Genomic DNA, 20151 nt, shown 5'->3' on the forward strand with positions numbered 1-20151 from the left:
CAAAACTTTCACATTTAAAACTCATACATAACAATAAAATGTAATAACAGAACTCTCAAAGTCTGAACACGTGCATGCTGGGAAATAGGAAGGCACATTGCTAACTGTGTAGCCTCCGTCGCTACAATACAGTTTGCCAAAATCTGATTTGGTCCTTAAGTGCTTTCACAAGTTAAGTGATTTTTAAATGCCAGAAGGCTTTACCGGAGCCTGGATTCAGCCATCACAAAGTGCCCCGGACCTTGAGATACAACACAATGGTTTGTTTGTGAGGCAAGAGTCTTATGAGAGGAAAGGCGCTTCTTAATTAGTGCGGCTGATGAGATTCGGACGTAAAGGGAGGCTGAGGGAGAGATAGAGAGAGGGGGGCTCATTCATTATACAGTAGAATGCAGTTTAATTTATTTATTATTACAACATGTATCATTTTAGTTATTCACTCATTCGCTTATTTCTTCTTATTGGCATGAATTGTGTATTTTTTAATTAATTGTTTTGTGTATTCTTTTTTTTTTTAGAATACAACAAAATTGTTCTCTTGGCAATTAAGCATTTTGAATTTGAATTTGGGAGAGAGAGAGAGAGAGAGAGAGAGAGAGAGAAAGACTTAATAGTTGTTCTGTTCTAGTGACTTTCATGCCAGTTAGAATTGAGACAGAATTAGACAGAGAGGGTAGGGGAGGCTAATCTAATAAAAAACAACAACCCATAAAATGCAATGGTGATATAGTACTTTTGTCTTTAAGAAAGAACTTTTTTTTATTTTTAGGGTCACTGTCCTCAGAGGCAAGTTCTTTTTTTGTTTTTTTTTAAACAACAAAGAAAAACAAGATGTGCATTTAATCGAATTCCGGTCCCGGTTCTAGGTTTATTACTGTCATATGACGCCAACAAAAAGAATGTGAGACCCTCCCCACCCCCCCTCACCCTCCAACGTCCCTCCTCCATCCCCCTCCTCCATCCTCCGTCTCCTCCTCACCACCCAGACCCAGCATCTCCCCGCCCAGATCCCACTTCGCTGCTCTTCCACTCCGCGCCTGGCGCTCCTCGGCGCCGCGCACTGTGGACGTGGAGCCGCCTCCCGGAGCATTACGCACGGGTACCCCCCGCCCCCCCCCCCCCCCCTCTCCGGTCGCGACGGCGTCATGGATCGGATCCTTTGATTCTGCGTGATTCGACCGTCGGAGGTTCGCCTGTTTTTTCCTTGTTGTTGGTGGACTCTTCCTCCGGACCGGACCTCCCGGTGGGCTGCGCGGTCCCCCCGGATCCGGGCATGGACAGCACTTGGTGACATCGCTCCACGCGGTGACCTTTAACTCACACCCCGAGAGGAAACATGGAGCTGCTTCCGTGGCATTTTTAAAATTCCAGAGATTGCCAAGTCTTCAGAGCAGCAACAGTTTTATTGAGATGATCCCGCCGGCTGACATCATGGCCCAGGATGAGAGCGGGGGCAAAGACAAGGACCGGGACCAGGGCGACCCACCTCAGTCCCCGGCGGCCAGCACCGGTCAGCAGGAGACCAAGGTAACATCCCCGACAGAGTTGTTGATTTTTTATCTTCATTTTATTTTGTATTATCTGTGGGTCATTTAGGGCTATTCGGATTTGTCACATTATATTTACAGAATATATATATATATATATATTTTTTTTTTCCCCAGTTGTATTTATTTTTGCTTATATTTATTTATTAATCATAATTTTATTATAACAGACCTCAAAATTCGAGGATTCAACATTTTCGTCGTTTGCATTTTTCGCCACGAAATTATTAAAGCATTTTTAGGAATGAAAAAAAACAGACTTAAGATTCGAATTGTTCACGGAAAAAAAAACAAAAACCTGAAAAAAACGACAACAAAATCAAAGAAAACTGCTTTATGTTATTTGCTATTAAAAAAAAAAAAAGAAAATAAAAGAAAAGAAAATAAAATAAAATAAAATAAAAGTTGTGTCCACAATTCTGCCCAGCCTGTCTCCGCTGTGAGGGGTCGTCTCCTCCGGTCCCGGGCCACACGCTGCGCTCCGCGTCGCGGTTTCACGCCACGGCGGGGATGTACTTGTCACGCTCTTTAGAGCCGTGACTGCGTTTTTAGCATCTCCAAAACACGGAGAAGAGCCGTGGCGCTACGGCAGGCGTCGGGCCCGCGGGGGTGTCCTGTTTCGCCTGGCACACAAAGTAGGTTGTATGGTGCAGTTCCAGGGCTTCCGCTCGACTCCGTTGCTATTTATTTGGGTCAGTCGTTGCCTAGAGTACTACACATGGTCGGGAGTGGTGGGTCCGGGACACTCCCGCCGTTCCCCCTCTCAACTCCGGCACGGCGGGGAGCAAAGTCGCTCGAACCCGAATGGAATATCCGTTGAAAGGGACGCGCGGTGCGGATGAGGGAAAGCCCTTCGTCGTGAAGCAACGCTTGTTTATTCCTGGCTCTGGCGTCCTCTGTTAGGTTTCGCTCAGAATGATTATACATCTCGTCTTTTTTCGTTTTAAGGCTTCAGGTCTCCCACTTTGGCCGTCGCGTTCCCCGGGTTATTGAGTGCTATTTGAAGAGGCTCCTGGCCGACGTTTCGCCGCTTTTTCAGCCATTGGCAGCATCCCCCGACACTTTCAAAACACCCCCTGACACCATAGTAGCACTAACAGACCTCGGGGGAACAGTAACAAAGGAAGAAATGCTCCGTTTTTCCCCACCTCGTTCTCGGGTTAAAGTACGTTAAGCTCAGACAAAAATGTATTTCCCTCTGCCATCACGTTGTTTGTGTTCATATTCCCCCCTTTAAGAAAACTGCGAGGCCTGAACATCACAAACGCAAGGTGAGAACCTGCTCCGGACTGTGGCTTTATACAGTACTTTATACAGTACTTTATACAATATTTTATACAGTACTTTATACCGTACTTATACAATACTTTATACAGTACCTTGTACAGTACCCTCTACAATACTTTATACAGTGCCTTGTACAGTACCCTCTACAATACTTTATACAGTACTTTATACAGTACTTTATACAGAACCGTATACAGTACCTTATACAATACTTTATAGAGTACTTTGTGCAATACTTTATGTAGTACTTTATACAATACTTTAGATATTACCTTATACAGTACCCTTTACAATACTTTATACAGTACTTTATATAGTACTTTATACAATACTTTATATATACCTTATAAAGTACTTTATATAGTACATTTTACAGTATTTATACAATACTTTATACCTTGTTTTATACAGTACCTTATACAATACTTTATACAGTACTTTATATAGTACTTTATACAGTACCTTATACATAACTTTATACAATACCCTATACAGTACTTTATACAGTGTTTTATGTGGTACATTATACCACATAATACTTTTTACATTGTCCAATACTTTTTACATTAGCTTATACAGTGCCTTATACAGTACTTTAGACATTACCTTATACAGTACTTTATACAGTACCTTATGCAGTACTTTATACATTACCTTATACAGTGCTTAATACATTACCTTATACAGTACTTATACGTTATCTTATACAATACTTAATCCAGTGTTTTATAGGGTACTTTATACGGTACTTTAGTTCATCATAGCAATAACCCTGCATGTACACAAAGTTTAAAGTTGGTTCCAATAAACAACTTTAATTTGTGTTAAAAACCACAACAAAGTAATATAAATCATGATCTTATCAAGGTGATTTATGTTACGTTTATTTAATGGGATGTCTTTGGGTAGATTTACCCGCTGGCTCCCCGACGTTATGGTGGATTCGGTGGCGTCCGTAATCCCCCCCCGCGCGTTCAACGTTGCCGCTGTAGCAGGTAGAACCGGAGGCCTGGGAAGGAGGTGAAGAGGTTAAAATCCGCGTCTGCCGTTTTCCATTGTGTTGGAGACGCAACGTAAACAAAGGAGGGACGCAGAACCTATGGCCCCCGCGGGTGGAAGTCATTAAGCGTCATCTGAAATCCATTCAGGGGATATTTGTTTGTTTGTTTGTTTTTCCTGTCGGGTATAAAACCCGGGGAGTGCGACGCTTCGCCAGGGGAGTGCTTGTGCATAAGGTGCATACGTAGGCCCGCCCGTTTCGCACACACCCCTCCCTGTGTGTGTGGGCGGGAGCGGTAAAGAAAGGCTCCCAATTGATCGTTCCAGATTGACCTGGCGGGGAATCGATGGGCTGTCGTCATGGCAAAGACATGGCCGCGATATACATTTAGACGTCCCTAACTGCACGTCTGCATGCGCATGACGAAACCGTTGATGGTTATCGAGTGATGTAATAGTTTCGCTAAATCAATAATTGAATAGAAAGGTCTGTTTTTTTATCGGCCTTTAGACGCCCGGCAGCTTGACTATCCCCCCCGGTTCAAATCGCTGTTTATTTGCAAATAAACAGTCTCCAGTCTCCCTTTGTATCCTGGAAAATTGATTATTAGGAATTAGTCTCCTAATAACCGGCCACTTAACACACGCGAGGCGTGTGTCGTTGTTTTGTTATTTCGCTTTGAACAGAAAGTGACGCTGGAACATGATTTGCAGCGGGGGCTCCACTGCATGACACGCGGCGCGTAGATAATCAACTCCGTTGATTCATAGAAGAGGAAGCGCACGCTGAGCGACTGAACGAGGAGGCGTCGATGCCATTTCATAAGTGGTGATTTCTGTCTAAAGAGGGTCCTAATGATACGGATTGGAATCTCCGCCGAGCGGTCGAGAAATTGGCCCCGACATGATGCGTCCCCCTGTAACTTAGGAGATGACATTAGCGTTCCACGCGGGGGGGAACCTGTGAGGTTCTGCTCGGAGGATTGATGAGTCACCCCGCAGCGTTAGGCATTTATCGACCGCCGCTGTGCACCGGCGGCAGAAGTCGAGTTTCCCGGAATCGAATGAAATGTGCGCCAAAATTAGCGAGGTCCGGAAATGTTCTGGATGAGATCCGCGGAGTTGAGCGGATCGTAACGGAGTTGATGCCTTTCAGACCGTTATGTGTCTCTCTCTCTGTCTCTCTCTCTCTCTCTCCCGCACCCGTCCCTCCGCTATCTGTCCTCCCTCTCCCTCGCCCCCCCCCCCCCACACACGGGGGGACAGCTGCAGAGACTCAAGCGCTCGCTGTCCTTCAAGACCAAGAGCATCCGCAGCAAGAGCGCCGACAACTTCTTCCGCACCAGCAGCGACAACAAGACGGAGCTGCTGTCCGACGTCAGCAGCAGCACGGGCCACCTCAGCACCATCGGCATGGCGCCGCCGCACTCCGCCCACCTCCCCATCCCGCCGGTTCCCCCCGCCATCCCGTGCGCCCCGCCGCCGTCGTCGCGCTCCCCGTCCCGCAACCCCTTCCAGCTGGACTCGGCGGGGCACTGCTTCATGGAGCACATCTTCAAGAAGCCCACCTTCTGCGACGTCTGCAACCACATGATCGTAGGTACGGTGAAACGTCCCATTTTTCCCCCCCTGCTTGGCCAGTGAGGAGAAGCATTTCGTTTTAGCGCTTTTGACGACATTTGGGGTGCCGTACTCACAGTCACCGCACTGATCCAGCCGACGGGAGGTACAGACACTCACCCCGAACAAAGCCACCCAGCATGAGAGCCGACACCTGTGACTCGGTGTTGGTGTCGCTGGGAACACCTGCCACGTTGGCCACTGTTCGAACGCGTGTCTAAGCCCCTTGCAGAGGCGCCCCTTCCCCCCTCTGCTCCTCTTCTTGTCACCGTGTCCTTTTGGGCCTTATTGTCCAGAGTCCGCCAGGAAACCTCGGCCCCCGACGAATCAGAAGCTATGAGACACGAATGTGGATGGTGACAAGTACAATTTATGTTTTTGCCCTCGTAGCTTGAATTCACTCGCCTCAGTCCCCTCGGAGGGGTTGGAAGGTAGGCAGAAAGAGAGCTTATTGGCAAGCGTCGAGGACGAGAGTCAACTCCTTAAAAAACAACCGCCGTCTCTCTCAACCCCCCCCCCCCGCACACACATATTTGCAATATCTGTACTTTTATGTCCGCGGCCGGCGAGGCAAGGTACCTTCCAAACAAAGCATGCCGCCGCCCCTCTGTCCTGCCCCTCCGTTCGTCCCTGTATCTGCAGTGAGCAATGGCGGCGCTGTCAAAGTCCGATTCAAGCCGAGGCAAGTTTATTTGTACGGCCCATTGCGTACACCAAGGGCAGTTCAAAGGGCTTTTTACATGATGCATGAATTCAATTATATGAAAGCCCAGAGGAGGGAAGCATATAAATCAAAACTAGATAAAGGCAACGAAGTGCAATTCAAACACGGGAGGGCTCCAACCCAAATACAAAACTCGGGCAGGGCTGTCTCCTACGCTCTTAAGGAAAATAAAATTCTCCCCTTAAAGGGGAGAAAAGGACACGGGTGCAAGTTTGAGAAGGACCGATTAAAGAGCGCGGGAGCGGTGGAGGAGGGGATTGTGTTTGTCGGTGTTCTTTTATGGTGCTATGACCTGGCAATGATATGATCGGAAACCCGTCTCAAATCAGTGCATGTTGAATATTCACAGTAGAAAGAAATGGATGAGACTCATCGTCCAATAAATGTCGAGTTTTACCTAGAATATAAATCTCTATATCTATATATCGCAGCGTATTTCTTTATTGTGGGCCGTTTTTATAGGGGCTATAAATGTGTTTACATAAAGTCTTTTTTTTTTTTTTTTACTGAGGTCTGACTAAAGTTCTCGACACCAAAATAGCAATATGCAAATAATATGAAGACAACTGCATAAATATTAAACACTCCCCTCGCACCTTTGGCAGAATGTTTTATTACATAAATGTCTGCTTAAAATGGATGTCATCAATAATGAAGAACGGGAATTGCATTACACTTCCTTCCACACTAATTCGATTTTACAATTTCATCACAACACATTACTTATTATCATTTACCTGAATAATTGAATTCAGGTTTTTTTTGTGAAATATATAATTGGATCGCTGGATATATAAAATTAATTGCGTCCTGTACTGATTTAATTTGACACATCCCAAGTAAAACGGTTATCAAAACGCCAAATGCTGTCACCAAGGCAAGGAGTCGCTAAATATTACTGATAGATATAGGTTTCATTGTCTAAAATAGCTTGTTTAAATGCAAACAGTATATATTTTTAAAATGTCCCAATAAATGTATTTAGAATGCCTGTCTCAAGGAGCAATTAATAAGTTGGTTCGATGGAGTTTAGATCATTTTATTTTACTTTCTGATCCATAACTTGGATTTATGCATTTAAACTTAGTGCAACTTCAACTGTTAATTGTTGAAACTTTGGGGGTCGTCTGAACGAGCAGTTTAAAGCGACTCCTGTTTGAGGGGGTTAGAGCCTAGAACCATTGATGTATTGGAGGTGAATATAGTCTGTAGAATAGGTACGTGAGCTCCTGCTTGCATTAGAAATGAAAAAAGGAAATTGCGTGTTTGCGCAGGCCCAACTTTCACCTAAAGCCAAGGGATATTACCTCAACCCGAGGGTGCCGTCCGCTTCAATGTACAACCCCCAAAAGTGCAGGAAACCTTGAGCTTGACCTTTGACCTCTGACTTTTATGTTCTTCAACGTTGCTCTGGTTTTGTGATTCAGTTCCAACAAACGTAGAAGAAAGAAAAAATACACTTAGAGAACGCGTGTTTTTACCGGTTTGGAGGTTGTTTGCATAACGTCGCCTCGCTTTATTGAAGTGTTCGTATGGAAAGTGCTGCGGAAACAGGATGCTTAGTTAATGCAGAGTTAATGCTCACTCGCTGTCGCCGCAAATTGCTTGTAAAAATGCATTTGTCGATTTCATGCACGGGAATGAAGGAGACACTTCCTCTGTCGGTGAAAGAGTGTGAAATATCATTTATTAGCAGCTCGAGCAAAGATAGCACATCGACACGGTCTAAACCCGGCTCACGTTCCCTATTAGTGGGTGAAAAATCCAAGGCTTGGTGAATTCTGCTTCACAGTGATGGGAAGAGCCGACATCGAAGGATCACAAAGCGACGTCGCTACAAACGCTTGGCCACCGCAAGCCAGTTATCCCTGTGGTAACTTTTCTGACACCTCCTGCTTAAAACCCCAAAAATCAGAAGGCCCGTGAGGCCAAGGCAAACTCAAGGTATTTTTTTTTTTATTTTTAAATTTTTAATTTGATCTGCTTTCCAAACGCGGTGCTCTTCATACAACGGACGGACGAAATATGCAGCAAAATGAGCCGCTGCTGTGAGAGGAAGCAGCTCCGTCACAACAACCTCCAAGCAATAAAGGCAGGCGGCATTTGATGGTGACGGATGATCCCATTACGCGAATGGGATTGTCAAATAAAACTGATATTCAACCTGAATCAAAAACTGAACTGACTTTATGTCATCGAATAAAACCCAATCTAATCATGGACCAAGGGGGCCAGGCTTGCTGATGTCACATCTCAAGGGGTTTATCCTGTCAATAAGCAATAAATATCCATTTGCACATATTTATAAATACTGTAGGTACATATGGCAAAAAAACGGATTTATCTATTGTTACCTGCAAACTTGTAACTGAAAATATGATGCGATACTGGAGTTAATTGTGACTAAACTGCGAAATTAACCCAGAACATCTGTGAGGTGAAGGGGGTGACATTAAATTCAGATCCATCCATGAAAAGAAACACTCAGCTACGATTTCCAGCCTGTCTATCCTTCCTCCTCTTTTTTTTTTTTTTTTTGGTCTATCCGCCATGAATGAATTTTTTAACAGAGAAAGCAGATGGTAGATGTAATTTCACACGAGATTTATACTGCCGTCTTTTTTTTTTTCCAAATAGGAAAATCGTTTTTTTCAGGAGTGCAAGATAAAATACCGACGTGCAAAAGCTAATTTAAGTTTCCCGAGTTGAAAAAACCGAGTTGTTGAGGCCGGAGAGAGTGTCGTGGTGTTTGTCACTGTCAAGGTCACTTACACAGGCAATTAGAGAAACTCCAGATAAGGAGGCTGAGGTAATGGATCCATATGTAGGAGCTGTAGCCAACGTTATGCTTAAGGTGGTGCGTACGTGCGAGACGAACAATAGTCAAATAAAGGACAAAGCAAAGGGACACTAGCACCAGACGGGGGAACAAAATTCGGAAAAAACATTGAAAAACAGAAAAAGTTGAAATTAGTTTGAAGAAAGGCGTGAAAAAACTGTTTGCATACTTGTCCACTGCTGTGCTCGAGAACAAATCTTTTTTTTAATTAAGCCAAAACACATCTCTGATTTTTCTGATTAAACTCATCAATCCTGCTCGTATCGCCATGACGCTGAAATAAACTGTTAATGTTAATGTAGAAATTAATAATAAGTTAAATTCATTGTCAAACATTTCTAGTATCAAGCCCCGCCCCCTCGTCACCTCGCCCATTTCTTGGTGTTTTCCGAAATTGTGCAGTGGGTGGTGTGAGGCTCATACCAGGTGGCAAAATTACTCTTTAAACATAAACAAAATGACTTGATTGGGTGCCAACTCAAAAACACGCACTTCACTCATAGAAAAGTATATTAACCAATGTTTAATTTCTGATGCGCTATTTAGAGATTATATAAATATATACTTCATTTTATCGATTTCTCTGCAGTGCAGTAAGAGCACATTTCAACGGCCAACAGTCGCCTGCAAGCGGGTGTAGTCGTTCCGTTCCCTGGACCTATTTCCCAGCCAGGAAAAATACGTAAACACAAACTTATTCCCAAGCACACCCATCCAATTTTCTGCACACACACACACGCACGTGCGCACACACACACACACACACACACACACACATAATGACACACAGATTCATGCATCCACACCCCAACTCATCAGCACATGTCATTATGCAGCAACCACAGTATCCATCTCGTCCGGGTGGTACCTAGCGGGTGTGATGGCGCTGTCACACTCGTATGTCTGCCGACTCGGATGCAGCAGTTTGCTCCCTCCTTGGCCGTTGAAATGGCCTCGCCCGATACGAGTGCGAAAATCCCAACCGACACCAGTGTGACAAGTTGCAGGGCATTGAAAAGGAAATCTGTGAAAAATCGCGGGAAAGACTTGACCCAGAGAGTCCCTTTCAACAAACCAAAAAAAACAATCGACCTGATAATCTTCACAGGTACCTCTGAAAGGATCAGATGATCCTAACATTTATTTAGTAAAAACAAATCCCATATTAAACACTATTTTTATTTAGCTGGCACTTTACAGGAAATAGCTATTCAGTGTTGCATTATACATGTGCTCCTCTACGTGCTCTTTCTATTGTTGATGGTCCGCCTTTCCCGGCAAGAATACAAGAATGTGCCTCAGTTGACCGAGAGAAAAACAAAACAAATCAATTTACCAGAAGAAGGCAACGTTTGGAGAAAAGTAGTGACCGTCTAAGAGCAAAGACGAGGACGAACCCGAATGTTTAAAGGGGACCTATTAGAGTGTGCTTTTCCTTATTTTCTGTCATATATATATAATGTTACAATGCTGGATGTTCATACTATACCCCTTTCTTACTGCACCAAAAACCCGGTAACACATGCGGCATTTGTCACCAGTGGGAAAGAAAAAAGAAGAGGAAAAAAATTTTAATCTGCCCCACCTCCCATCGGCTCTGACGTGAACAGGACACCCGGGTCGACCCGCGTTGAAATCCTGGACGCCGGCGCATAAATAGACAGGAATATCCATGTATTATTCAATCCCATTTTGAATCCAAAGTCAGAACTTATTTACTTTTATCCGCATGGGGGACCATGAAATGTTGTGAGTGTGGGGATCGCACCGCGGGGAGCACAGCGGAGAACCCCCTCGCTCCCCGCCAGTCCCCTGTCCCCACCGTCGAAGGACCGGGTGCGCACCGGCAGCACGGTCACGAAGATCCAATTCTTTTGAACAGTTCAAAATACTTTTTTTTAAAGTTTCACAGTTTTGTGCTCCTCCTCTACCGTTTTGGTCCCAATCCCACTGGAACCATGACAAGCCTCTTTTCCGGTGTGTTTGTGGCGTCGAACGCGACGCACCAGAAAAAAAAGTTCTCCTGGCAATGGGAAAGGTGTCCAAAATGAGCGGATTGACCCGGGATTAAAAAAAACCCTGGGTGAACCCGCTCATTTTGGTGTGAAAGTGGTTTTGGAGTTCATATCAAAGTGTCAAATAATGAGGTAAACTAATAAGAAAGTATATGGTCATCTTCTCCATCTGATCCGCTGCCCGTTTCTCTAAACAAAGCCAATAACAAACTGTGTTTTTATTGCAGATGTATGTATTTATTTTATTTATTTTATTTTCCGACGTTTTCATGAAACAAAAAAATCCCTGGAGCACGGCAATCAAAGTCGGAGCAAAATTTGGCCTCGTAGATGTCATCCTTCGGAAACACTAACATGTGTAAAAGGGACCACAGTAGGTCCCCTTTGACAAAAGACGTTTGCATTGCAATTGCAATTTCGGGACTTAATCCCCCCAGTAATCCACCCGTCACAGACCATCCGATGGATTACCTCTTTAAAGCTATTTTCTTGTTGTTGACGCAGACCTGGGTCACATGTCAGTCCCATTCCCCATCTCAATAACACCGGCTCGTCTTGTCTCCGGTGAGGCTCAGCCAGCCCAATACCAGAGCCTCCGTCAGGGAATTACGGACCTCCTTTCATCCCTATGATTTGGTTTCAGGTTGCTGACGCCGCGGCGTGACCCTAGATAGTCGTGACAGGAGTTCCCGTCAATGCACGTGCACAGATGCAAACGGAGATTCGACTCCCTCCCGCTCCTCCCCTGCTCGGGCTCAGTGAAACCACAGATACGCGGGATATTTCCGAGGAACGCGCTATCTCGTGTTTGCTGTGTCGTCCGGAGCGCCGGGAAGACATTTCCTCATTGAACCCGCTCACCCTGCCGGTCCAAAATGCGTAAGGCAGACCATCTGGACCTGAGCGTTGTTGGCCGTTCTCTTTTCTTTTTCTCTCTCTGGCTTTTTGGCTTTTGCCCGTTAAATCCAATGTCGAAAAATCCCAAGTGTAAGATGTTGTCAGCTTGACAACATGGAAAAAACACGACGAGGTGATGTCAGCGTAATGGGACCTGGGTAAGCCGCGGCGTCTGACACGCTCGTCGTGTTTATTGCCAAGCGGGCGAATTAAAATCAATAAATTCTTTGCATGACCATATTTTTTCACACGAAAAGCCTGGGCCTGAGCCGAGCACGTGCTCATCGACTAATCGATAAAGAGCTGGAGGCACAAAAGCTCCCAAACTACAATGAATAAGAGCAGTGAGACTGTAGCGGGACTCCACGATGTAACACGACTGCTGTGTTGGTCCCTGTTGTTTTTTTTTTTTTTCGTCCTTTTAATTAGTAACGTGGACTCTGAGAAATGTTTTACAGATTGTTATCTGGTGTATTAGTCAATGACTCTGGCGTTGGGGATTCATGTCAGATTGGCTCGTTTGAATGTTAAATAGACAGATGTAGACGGATAAAGAGAAACTGATGGGGCTCCATTAAATCCTATCTATCCACCTGTCAATCTATCTATCTGTTTATCTATCTATCTATCTATCTATCTATCTATCTATCTATCTATCTATCTATCTATCTATCTATCTATCTATCTATCTATCTATCTATCTATCTATCTCTTGTCTCCAGCAAGCAAAGGCGGAGCAAAACCCCCGTCATTATCATCGCTCGCCCGTCCGCTCTCACACCTCTTCTGTCCAGCACAAGCGACACTCTCTCTCCCATTTCCTCTCTCTCTCTCTCTCTCTCTCTTTTACGTTTTGGACTCAGATCGACACCTTTCCCTCCAATTCTGATTACATAGTTGTTGCCCATTCACACTTCTATACCTCCCGCTCCACCACCAACCCACACGCTCGCGGCGTGCAGAGTCGCTTTGGTTCCTAAATGAAGCCCATTAATCTTCCTTGGCGGTCGTGTATCGGCGTGGGAGGCTGAGGGAGGCGCAGGCGACAGCTTGAAGGTGCGTCGGCGAGACGAAGGGGCGGAGCCATTCCCTCTGAAGGTGAACGGCGGAGACGGAGGGAAAGGCCTTTGAGGGGTGGTGTCCGGATAGCCGAGGTCCAATTCAATTCTAAACTCCGGCGTTTCGGCGCTTTCTAGTTCCCGGAGACCGCCGCAGCTCTCTCTGTCGGAGAGGGCGACGCGGCAAACTTTTTAGGATGTATGCGTTAATTACGACCTCCTCAGCGCAGCTCCACAGCCTGCGTATCTGATCGTGTTTGGTGCAAAAAGGGAGGACGCTGAAGTTCATTTGTGCGTTGTTGAACGTTGGTCTGCTTTTTTTGAAAGGTTATTTTAATATGGCTCTGCCAAACTATGATGAGAAACAGAAGAAGGACGAGCTGTGATTGCCTAAAAGTTGGAAACTTGGGCGAGTGTGGCTCATTTGGAAATTCCATTGCAGTCACTTCCATCCCTGTCCTCTGCTCTAAAACCTGATATGACCATGTTGCCTTTTGTGTGCCTGTGTATGTGTGTGTGTGTGTGTGTGTGTGTGTGTGTGTGTGTGTGTGTGCGTGCGTGCGTGCGTGCGCGCATGTGTGTGTCTATCAGGAACGACGGCCAAGCATGTGGTGTTCCTGGCAGGGAACACGGCCAAACATGGCCTGCGCTGCAAAGCCTGCAAGATGAGCCTCCACCATAAGTGTGAGAACGGAGTTGGGCAGCAGCGATGCATGGGCAAACTGGTAAGAACGGACTCCGGGTCTAACATCATGCACACGACGCAATGTACCCACAGCAACCGTAGTGAGATACGAGAAAAGTGCCAAAAATAGCATGGGCGATACGTAGAGTTGTCTATAATTGATGCCGTTATGTACCAAATATAAAAATAATGAATGGGCCGTTTATAGACAGAATGTGCATATTCAGACATCGCACTCCCATGTGTGAGTGTGCTGATACTGTACATCTGTGGTTTCCATCTTCGTCCTCTTCGTCATCGTGCCATCATCGTTATATCATCGAGGTTACGGCTGTTTCGTTAGATAACGGCGCCACGAGCGGTTACGCTTTTTACCAAAAGCGCTGACCTCCTCGTTCCCCCAAAAGTTCATCTTTGCTTCGGTCGGCACGAGACGTTTATCAGAATCAATTGGACTCGCCCCAGGGAAACAAAATACTATTATTGAAATTGTCACTCATAACAAAGATGTTATGTTGTTAAAGATGCATTATTCACTTTATTGTATTGTGCTGTCTCATCTGGCCGTGACCTCTGCTGCTTGGCATGCGGGTCAGAGAATCGATGCCGCAGAGCAGAGCTTCACACAATACTGTTTTTCCGTACTCTGTATACAGCTTTCAGGGGCCTTATCATGTGCGTAGTTCCCGGTAGCATGATAAGTTAGCATGGAGATCACACGGCTGGTGGTAGAGACATGCTGAGATTCTCTACAGCAGGGATTCTCAACCTTTTCCAAAATCGAGACGCCTCAATTTGATTCGCATTAGTTCAATGGAGCCCATTTGATAAGGTGTAGTCTCGGGGACCCCCCAGTCTGAGAAGATTTATTATCGTTAGACATGATTTGGTCCAAACTTCCAGACCTGTCAATACTATAGTACTGGAGAGAACAGTTGAAACTATGATAAAAACAGTCATTATTGTGTAGATAGATAGATGAAGTTTAACTATTAATCATTTTGCTGGGAACCTCTTGAAGGACCCCTGGGGGGTCCCCGGACCCACACTCAGAACCAGTAGGTCTATAGTACTTACCTGTTCGCCTGCATGGTGATAATAATGGCGAGTGAAAATGGAGAACTAATTATTCTATCGTAGAAACATGTAAGAACACAGTTGCTTCCTGTGGACCTCAAACACAGTTTATAACCAGCTGTGTTTATTTTGTATAGAGGGAATTTGATAAGCTGTAATTCAATCGACCTGCAATGTAAACAGATTGCAGTGGATCTTTATAGAATCAAACGGTCCCTGCCTTCCGTATCGTTTTGGCGTTTTCTGTTCTTTTTTTTCCCACCGGTTGTCGCCGCACAGCTCGCTGTGCCCGGCATTCACCGTCTCCCGTCTGTCATAATTATAAGGTGGTGATACTTGAAATTGGGAGTGATTATTATTAATCATCAGCTTCACAATCTGTCTCACCGTCTCCGTCGCCCGCGAGGCCTGTGGCTCTGCATCGTAATGAGGCAGTTTGGTTGTAAAAACCTCTCCGCTGGCTGTGGGGTGGGTGGGTGTACGGGTGGGTGGGGTTGTTTTTTTTTTCCAGTGGAGGAGGAGGAGGAGGAGGAGGAGGAGGAGGAAGTCGTCGAACGTATGAAAATCTGCGCCAAGGAGCATTCGTCATTTTGCTTCTTCCATAGCGGCCCGGAGAAAACTGGCAGCCACGACCGAACTGAGACACTGTAGTCATCCGCAGAGACGGAAAAGAAAGGAAGAAGGAAAGAAAGAAGGAAAGAAAGAAAGAAAGAAATAACCGGGTGGTGTCCAGTTACATGATGTTTGGGATGTTTACTTCGTACCTACGTGCGTCCACAGGGTCGAAACCGTTCACATGGATCCAGTAAAAGTTTCGCAATCGCCAGGAATAAGTTCTGTGTGAGTGGAACCCCAGTGGAGCAACGTGATGGCGGTGGAAGAAGTACTCAGAGTACAAATACCCCTGACACCAAATGACTCTGGCCAAAAAGTGGAAGTAGCACATTGACATTTCTACTTAAGTGAAAGAATAGAAGTACTTGCTCGTCAATATCCTATCCTTTATAATAAACTAAGGTAACGTACAGTAGCTGTGTTAGAAATGTAGTAGAGTATAAAGTATAGATATTTGCCTCGAAAAGTAATTCTCCAAAACGAAATATAATTAAAGGATTATTATGAAAAACTGACTTTTTCAGTGCTTGTGCACCTACATTTGGGTCTCTGATGAATCTACTAACTCACAAACTGTGACATAAGACAACACAGTCAGTTTTTAGAAAGCTGCCTTTGTCAGAAAACATGGGATTCAACAAGCCGTTCACATTGAGACTCATTACAATTAGAACCACCGCCCATCTGAGTAACTCCACCCGCGGATGGAGAACGATCAAGCACCGCAGGGCTGCCTAAGCATGGGAACCGCTCTGTTGGCGCACACACACACACACACACACACACACACACACACACACACACACACACACACACACACACACACACACACACCTACCTGTATAGCACCTTTCATACAGATCATGCAGCTCAATTCAAAGTGCTTTACATTAATAAAACACACACACACACACACACACACACACACACACACACAGAAAGACAGCAGATTGTTTTTTTTTTTAATACTTTATACTTAATACTTAATACATTTCCATCGTCTGCAGTTTCGACAGTTGGTATTGACTCCTCTCTCTTTGAAAAGATTTGTGCTGGTCTCTGCAGCCAACAGAGCACTTCCCATGATTAGCTTTTAGCTTGGACGCTAGCGGGTTCGGTCGCGCTCCAGCCGAGGATGGAGTTACTTATATGGAGGGCGGTTCTAATTCTAATGTGTCTCAATGCTAGGTAGCACTGAGACAAAAAGCTTGTTTTAGGACATGTTTTCTGTAACAGGCCGCTCACAAAAAAATGACTGAGTTGTCTTATTTCACAGTTTGTGAGTGAGTAGATTCTTCAGAGACCCAAATGTATGTGCACAAGCACTGAAAAAGTTGAGTTTTCATAATACAGCATGTCCCCTTTAAGAACCGTAAGTACAAATACTTTTAAAATGTCTTTAAGTACAACAAAAATGTACTTGTACACCACTCAAAAATAGAAGTCGAGATCTTTCCATAAACTAAAATGCAACTGTGCTAGAAATGTAATAGAGTAAAAAGTAGAGATTTTCTTTGAAAAGCAATGGAGTAAAAGTCAAAATGTCTCAGAAACAGAATATACTCAAGTAGGAACAGATACTCGACTTCAGTGATGTACTTGCACTGCATTGCTTTCCAACCCTGGAGCGCGAAAATCAACTGCAATGTACTTTCTTTCTGCTCCCAAATGGCATGCCAGGATCCAAGACTCTTGTTTCCACACGTGCTCTCGTCCTCTGCTCCTCTTTCCTGCGGCCTGCGTGCGGTTCCGTGCCGTTCCACGCCTGGAGATGAGCCTCTGTGGGAGATAGGATCGGCTTCCAGGAGTGGAAAATGAGGTTGAGGGGTCAGGCATAAAAAGGGACGTTTCCCCAGAGGAGCAGGGTTCTAAATTAGGGTCGCTCTAAACTTGGACAGTTGTACTTCTCTGGCCGCGGTTATTTCTCTTGGCCGAGCGCGCTTTGGACAAAGACAATTAATAGGGCTTTAGAAGTTCTGCGTGTTTACGCTTCACGGGGAAAAAAACAAACCATTGTCGGCGAATTGAAATATATCATCTCCAAATCTCAAAGCAAACAAAAAGCTAAAATCAACAGTGTATTGAAACAATGTAGGGATATATCAAGCTGTTTGATTACAGAAGTAACATCAACGATAAATATTATACTATGAAATAAATGTTTGACAAAGTCTATCAATAACAGACGGGTTTTGATATTTTCCGGATGTTCCCGACGCGACGAGTGGAAAAAGCCCCTCATGCCGCCGCGGTTGCTGTCGTCGTTCCCGAACGCCGGCGCGCTCCCTTTGTAAGCTTCCTCCTGAATGGAGCTGACCCCCGAAGAGCCTGACACCGCAGGCTCTCCAAAGCGGAGAGAGAGAGAGAGAGAGAGAGAGAGAGAGAAAGAGAGAGAGCGCCATCTCGCCGCTTGACCGCGACAACCAGAGAACGGAGCAGGAGCGATTAACCGTCGACTTACGTGACCAACGCGGGACGCTCACGGAACGAATCCGACCCGTGATTGGTGCCGTTGTGTCAAGCGTTCGGCGTGAGAGTGAAATGATTGTTTGACTATTCAAATCAGGTCGGCAACGATCGAACAGTGTGAATTCACTTAAAAGGTTGTCATCAAAACAAAGGAGATGGAATACAACCCACGCCGCATAATGGGGTTGATCTATATTTTTTCGGGTTTGAATGATATTGATTGATCCCATATTGATCCGCCTCGACGCCGCGGACGACCTCCTGACGAAGGGGGTGGAAGGCAAGTTTGTTTTTTTGTAAATAAGAACACGAAAGCGATGATGAATTATTGATCGGAGGGCAAACTCGGCTCCACTGGCAAGTAATGTATCGTGATGAATGATAAATGCTTTGGAAAAACCTTTTTTGGGGTATTTCCTTATTTGGGTGCACGTCAAATCAGGAAGGAATAAGGAAGGATCCCTACACTGAGTGTCCGTAAAGACATGAATTCAAACTTTTAACGACTGTAATTTAACTCTTCTCGACTCTGGAAAGATCCTGGCTAGGGCTAAAACATTGCCTCTATCTGTGACTATTTACCAGATATGACAAGCAGGGAACCTCCCCCAAAAAGCTCCAATTACTCCACACTCGGTATCGTTCCGTAGACATTTTCTCTTTACTTTGTCATTTTTTACACGCGTTGATGACCCGGGCATGGATGGAGTCTGCAGGCAGGTGGAAGCATCATTTAGATTGCGTGCGTCCCGTCCCACCATGCACTGCTGATGTTTGGGGGGTTGGGGGTGGGGGAAGGGGGCAGCCGCCAGTGACAAATGCAGCGGGGGGATATGGGGCAAAATGCTTTTCAGAGTCCTGGCACTTTTACCGTCTGCTTGGCTGTATGATGGGTCGATCGCTCCCTCTAATGTTCTGTCCTTTCTCCCTCTCTCTCTCTCTCTCTCTCTCTCTCTCTCTCTCTCTCGCTCTCTCTCTCTCTCTCTCCATCCCTCCACCCGTCGCCCCACCCGTCAGCCGAAAGGTTTTCGACGATACTACAGCTCCCCGCTACTGATCCAGGAGCAATTCGGCTGCATCAAGGAGGTCATGCCCATCGGTAAAGAGATCCGTCTCCATCCCAAGTAATTCATTTCGCTGGCGGGAGCCACAGATTCCGTTCCAGCTCTTTCAGGCCAAAGCCAGCACCTTTTTTCCCAGACTGGGGTTTTAATCTGAGTGGGGACCGAATCGATCCTGCTTAAATTAATCCAGAATTTAAAATTGCTTGATTTTAAATGAATGAGTTCCAGACTAGTAAAGCCTTAGACTAAGGTAACGGAGGCCTAATCAGCTCCCTCTGTCCGAATCAACCTGGTCGACCTGGAGGCCTCATCCATTAACCCAAAGGTTTAATTTAAACCTTCACTTCAACCTGGATGAGCTCTAAAAAGCCGTTTCAGTTAGTCCAGATTAAAGGTGGGGTTTCGTCTCCGTGCGTGCGTATCTCCTTCCTTCACGCCCTTCACGCCCTTCACGACTTAATCTATCTTATTTTTTATTTTGTCTTTCTCCTCCCTAGCGTGCGGCAACAAGGTGGATCCGGTCTACGAGGCCCTGAGGTTCGGGACGTCCCTGGCCCAGAAGGCCAAGCGGGCCAGCGGCTCCGACTCTCCTAACAGAAACTCGGTAAGGACGGCCGTAAAGGACGTCTCCGTTTTGATCCTTTGAGGATCTTTATTTACCCCTCGTCAAAAACCCGGCGGCCACTAAATAACGAGATAGAAAAGCGCTGTTTTCCTTCAGAGTTTATGACGAGCGCTTCCTCGCAGGTATTGTAATAAACCACATTCCTTCACACTCATCGACTAAATATGGGCATTTGACCTCTGTGGTAACAGGTTTTATGTTTTGTTTTTTTCTTGTTTATTCCCGAGCTGATAGCCTTGCTTGACGGTTTTACTGGATATGGTTATCGTGCGTTGTAAACACCACTAATTAAGGCGGCGTGAAGGTAGGTGATGTCGGACTTTGATGGTTGCACAGATTACGCAGCCCAACGCTGGCATTTTACCGTCTTTCCGCTCCCGCCCTTGGTTTTATGACGCGAGGGAAGCTGTCTTTGGCGGCTAAACACTTACGGTATATTCCGTATTTGCCTGAACGAGGGCGCAGTGTAAGTGGACATCTGAAAGCTGTTTGCTCTCGGCCATCCTGTCCATTGCAGCTGCTCGTGAATGGGCGTGTGTTTGTGTGTTTGTGTGTGTGTGTGAGTGTGTGTTTGTGTGTGTGTGTGTGTGTGTGTCACTGGAGACAACGTGATCTCTACAGGGGTTATGC

At 45.5% G+C, this 20151-nt stretch overlaps 1 protein-coding gene across 5 annotated transcripts in view; it reads left to right on the forward strand.

Moving 5' to 3' along the window:
* Positions 1–1212: 1212 nt before the first annotated feature.
* Positions 1213–20151, forward strand: part of stac (SH3 and cysteine rich domain) — a 30438-nt gene continuing 11499 nt past the window's right edge. For 2 of the 5 annotated variants that reach the window (XM_080011816.1, XM_080011820.1), the window contains exons 1-6: positions 1213–1527; positions 2786–2818; positions 5100–5433; positions 13578–13711; positions 18850–18931; positions 19394–19500. In XM_080011816.1, the coding sequence (XP_079867942.1) occupies positions 1411–1527; positions 2786–2818; positions 5100–5433; positions 13578–13711; positions 18850–18931; positions 19394–19500 (807 nt within the window). In that variant the 5' untranslated portion in view covers positions 1213–1410. The remainder of the gene's footprint in view (positions 1528–2785; positions 2819–5099; positions 5434–13577; positions 13712–18849; positions 18932–19393; positions 19501–20151) is intronic. The other 3 variants (XM_080011817.1, XM_080011818.1, XM_080011819.1) reach the window with 3 other exon arrangements.

This window comes from Zeus faber (assembly GCF_960531495.2).
Source record: "Zeus faber genome assembly, chromosome: 13".
NCBI classification, from domain to species: Eukaryota; Metazoa; Chordata; class Actinopteri; order Zeiformes; family Zeidae; genus Zeus; species Zeus faber.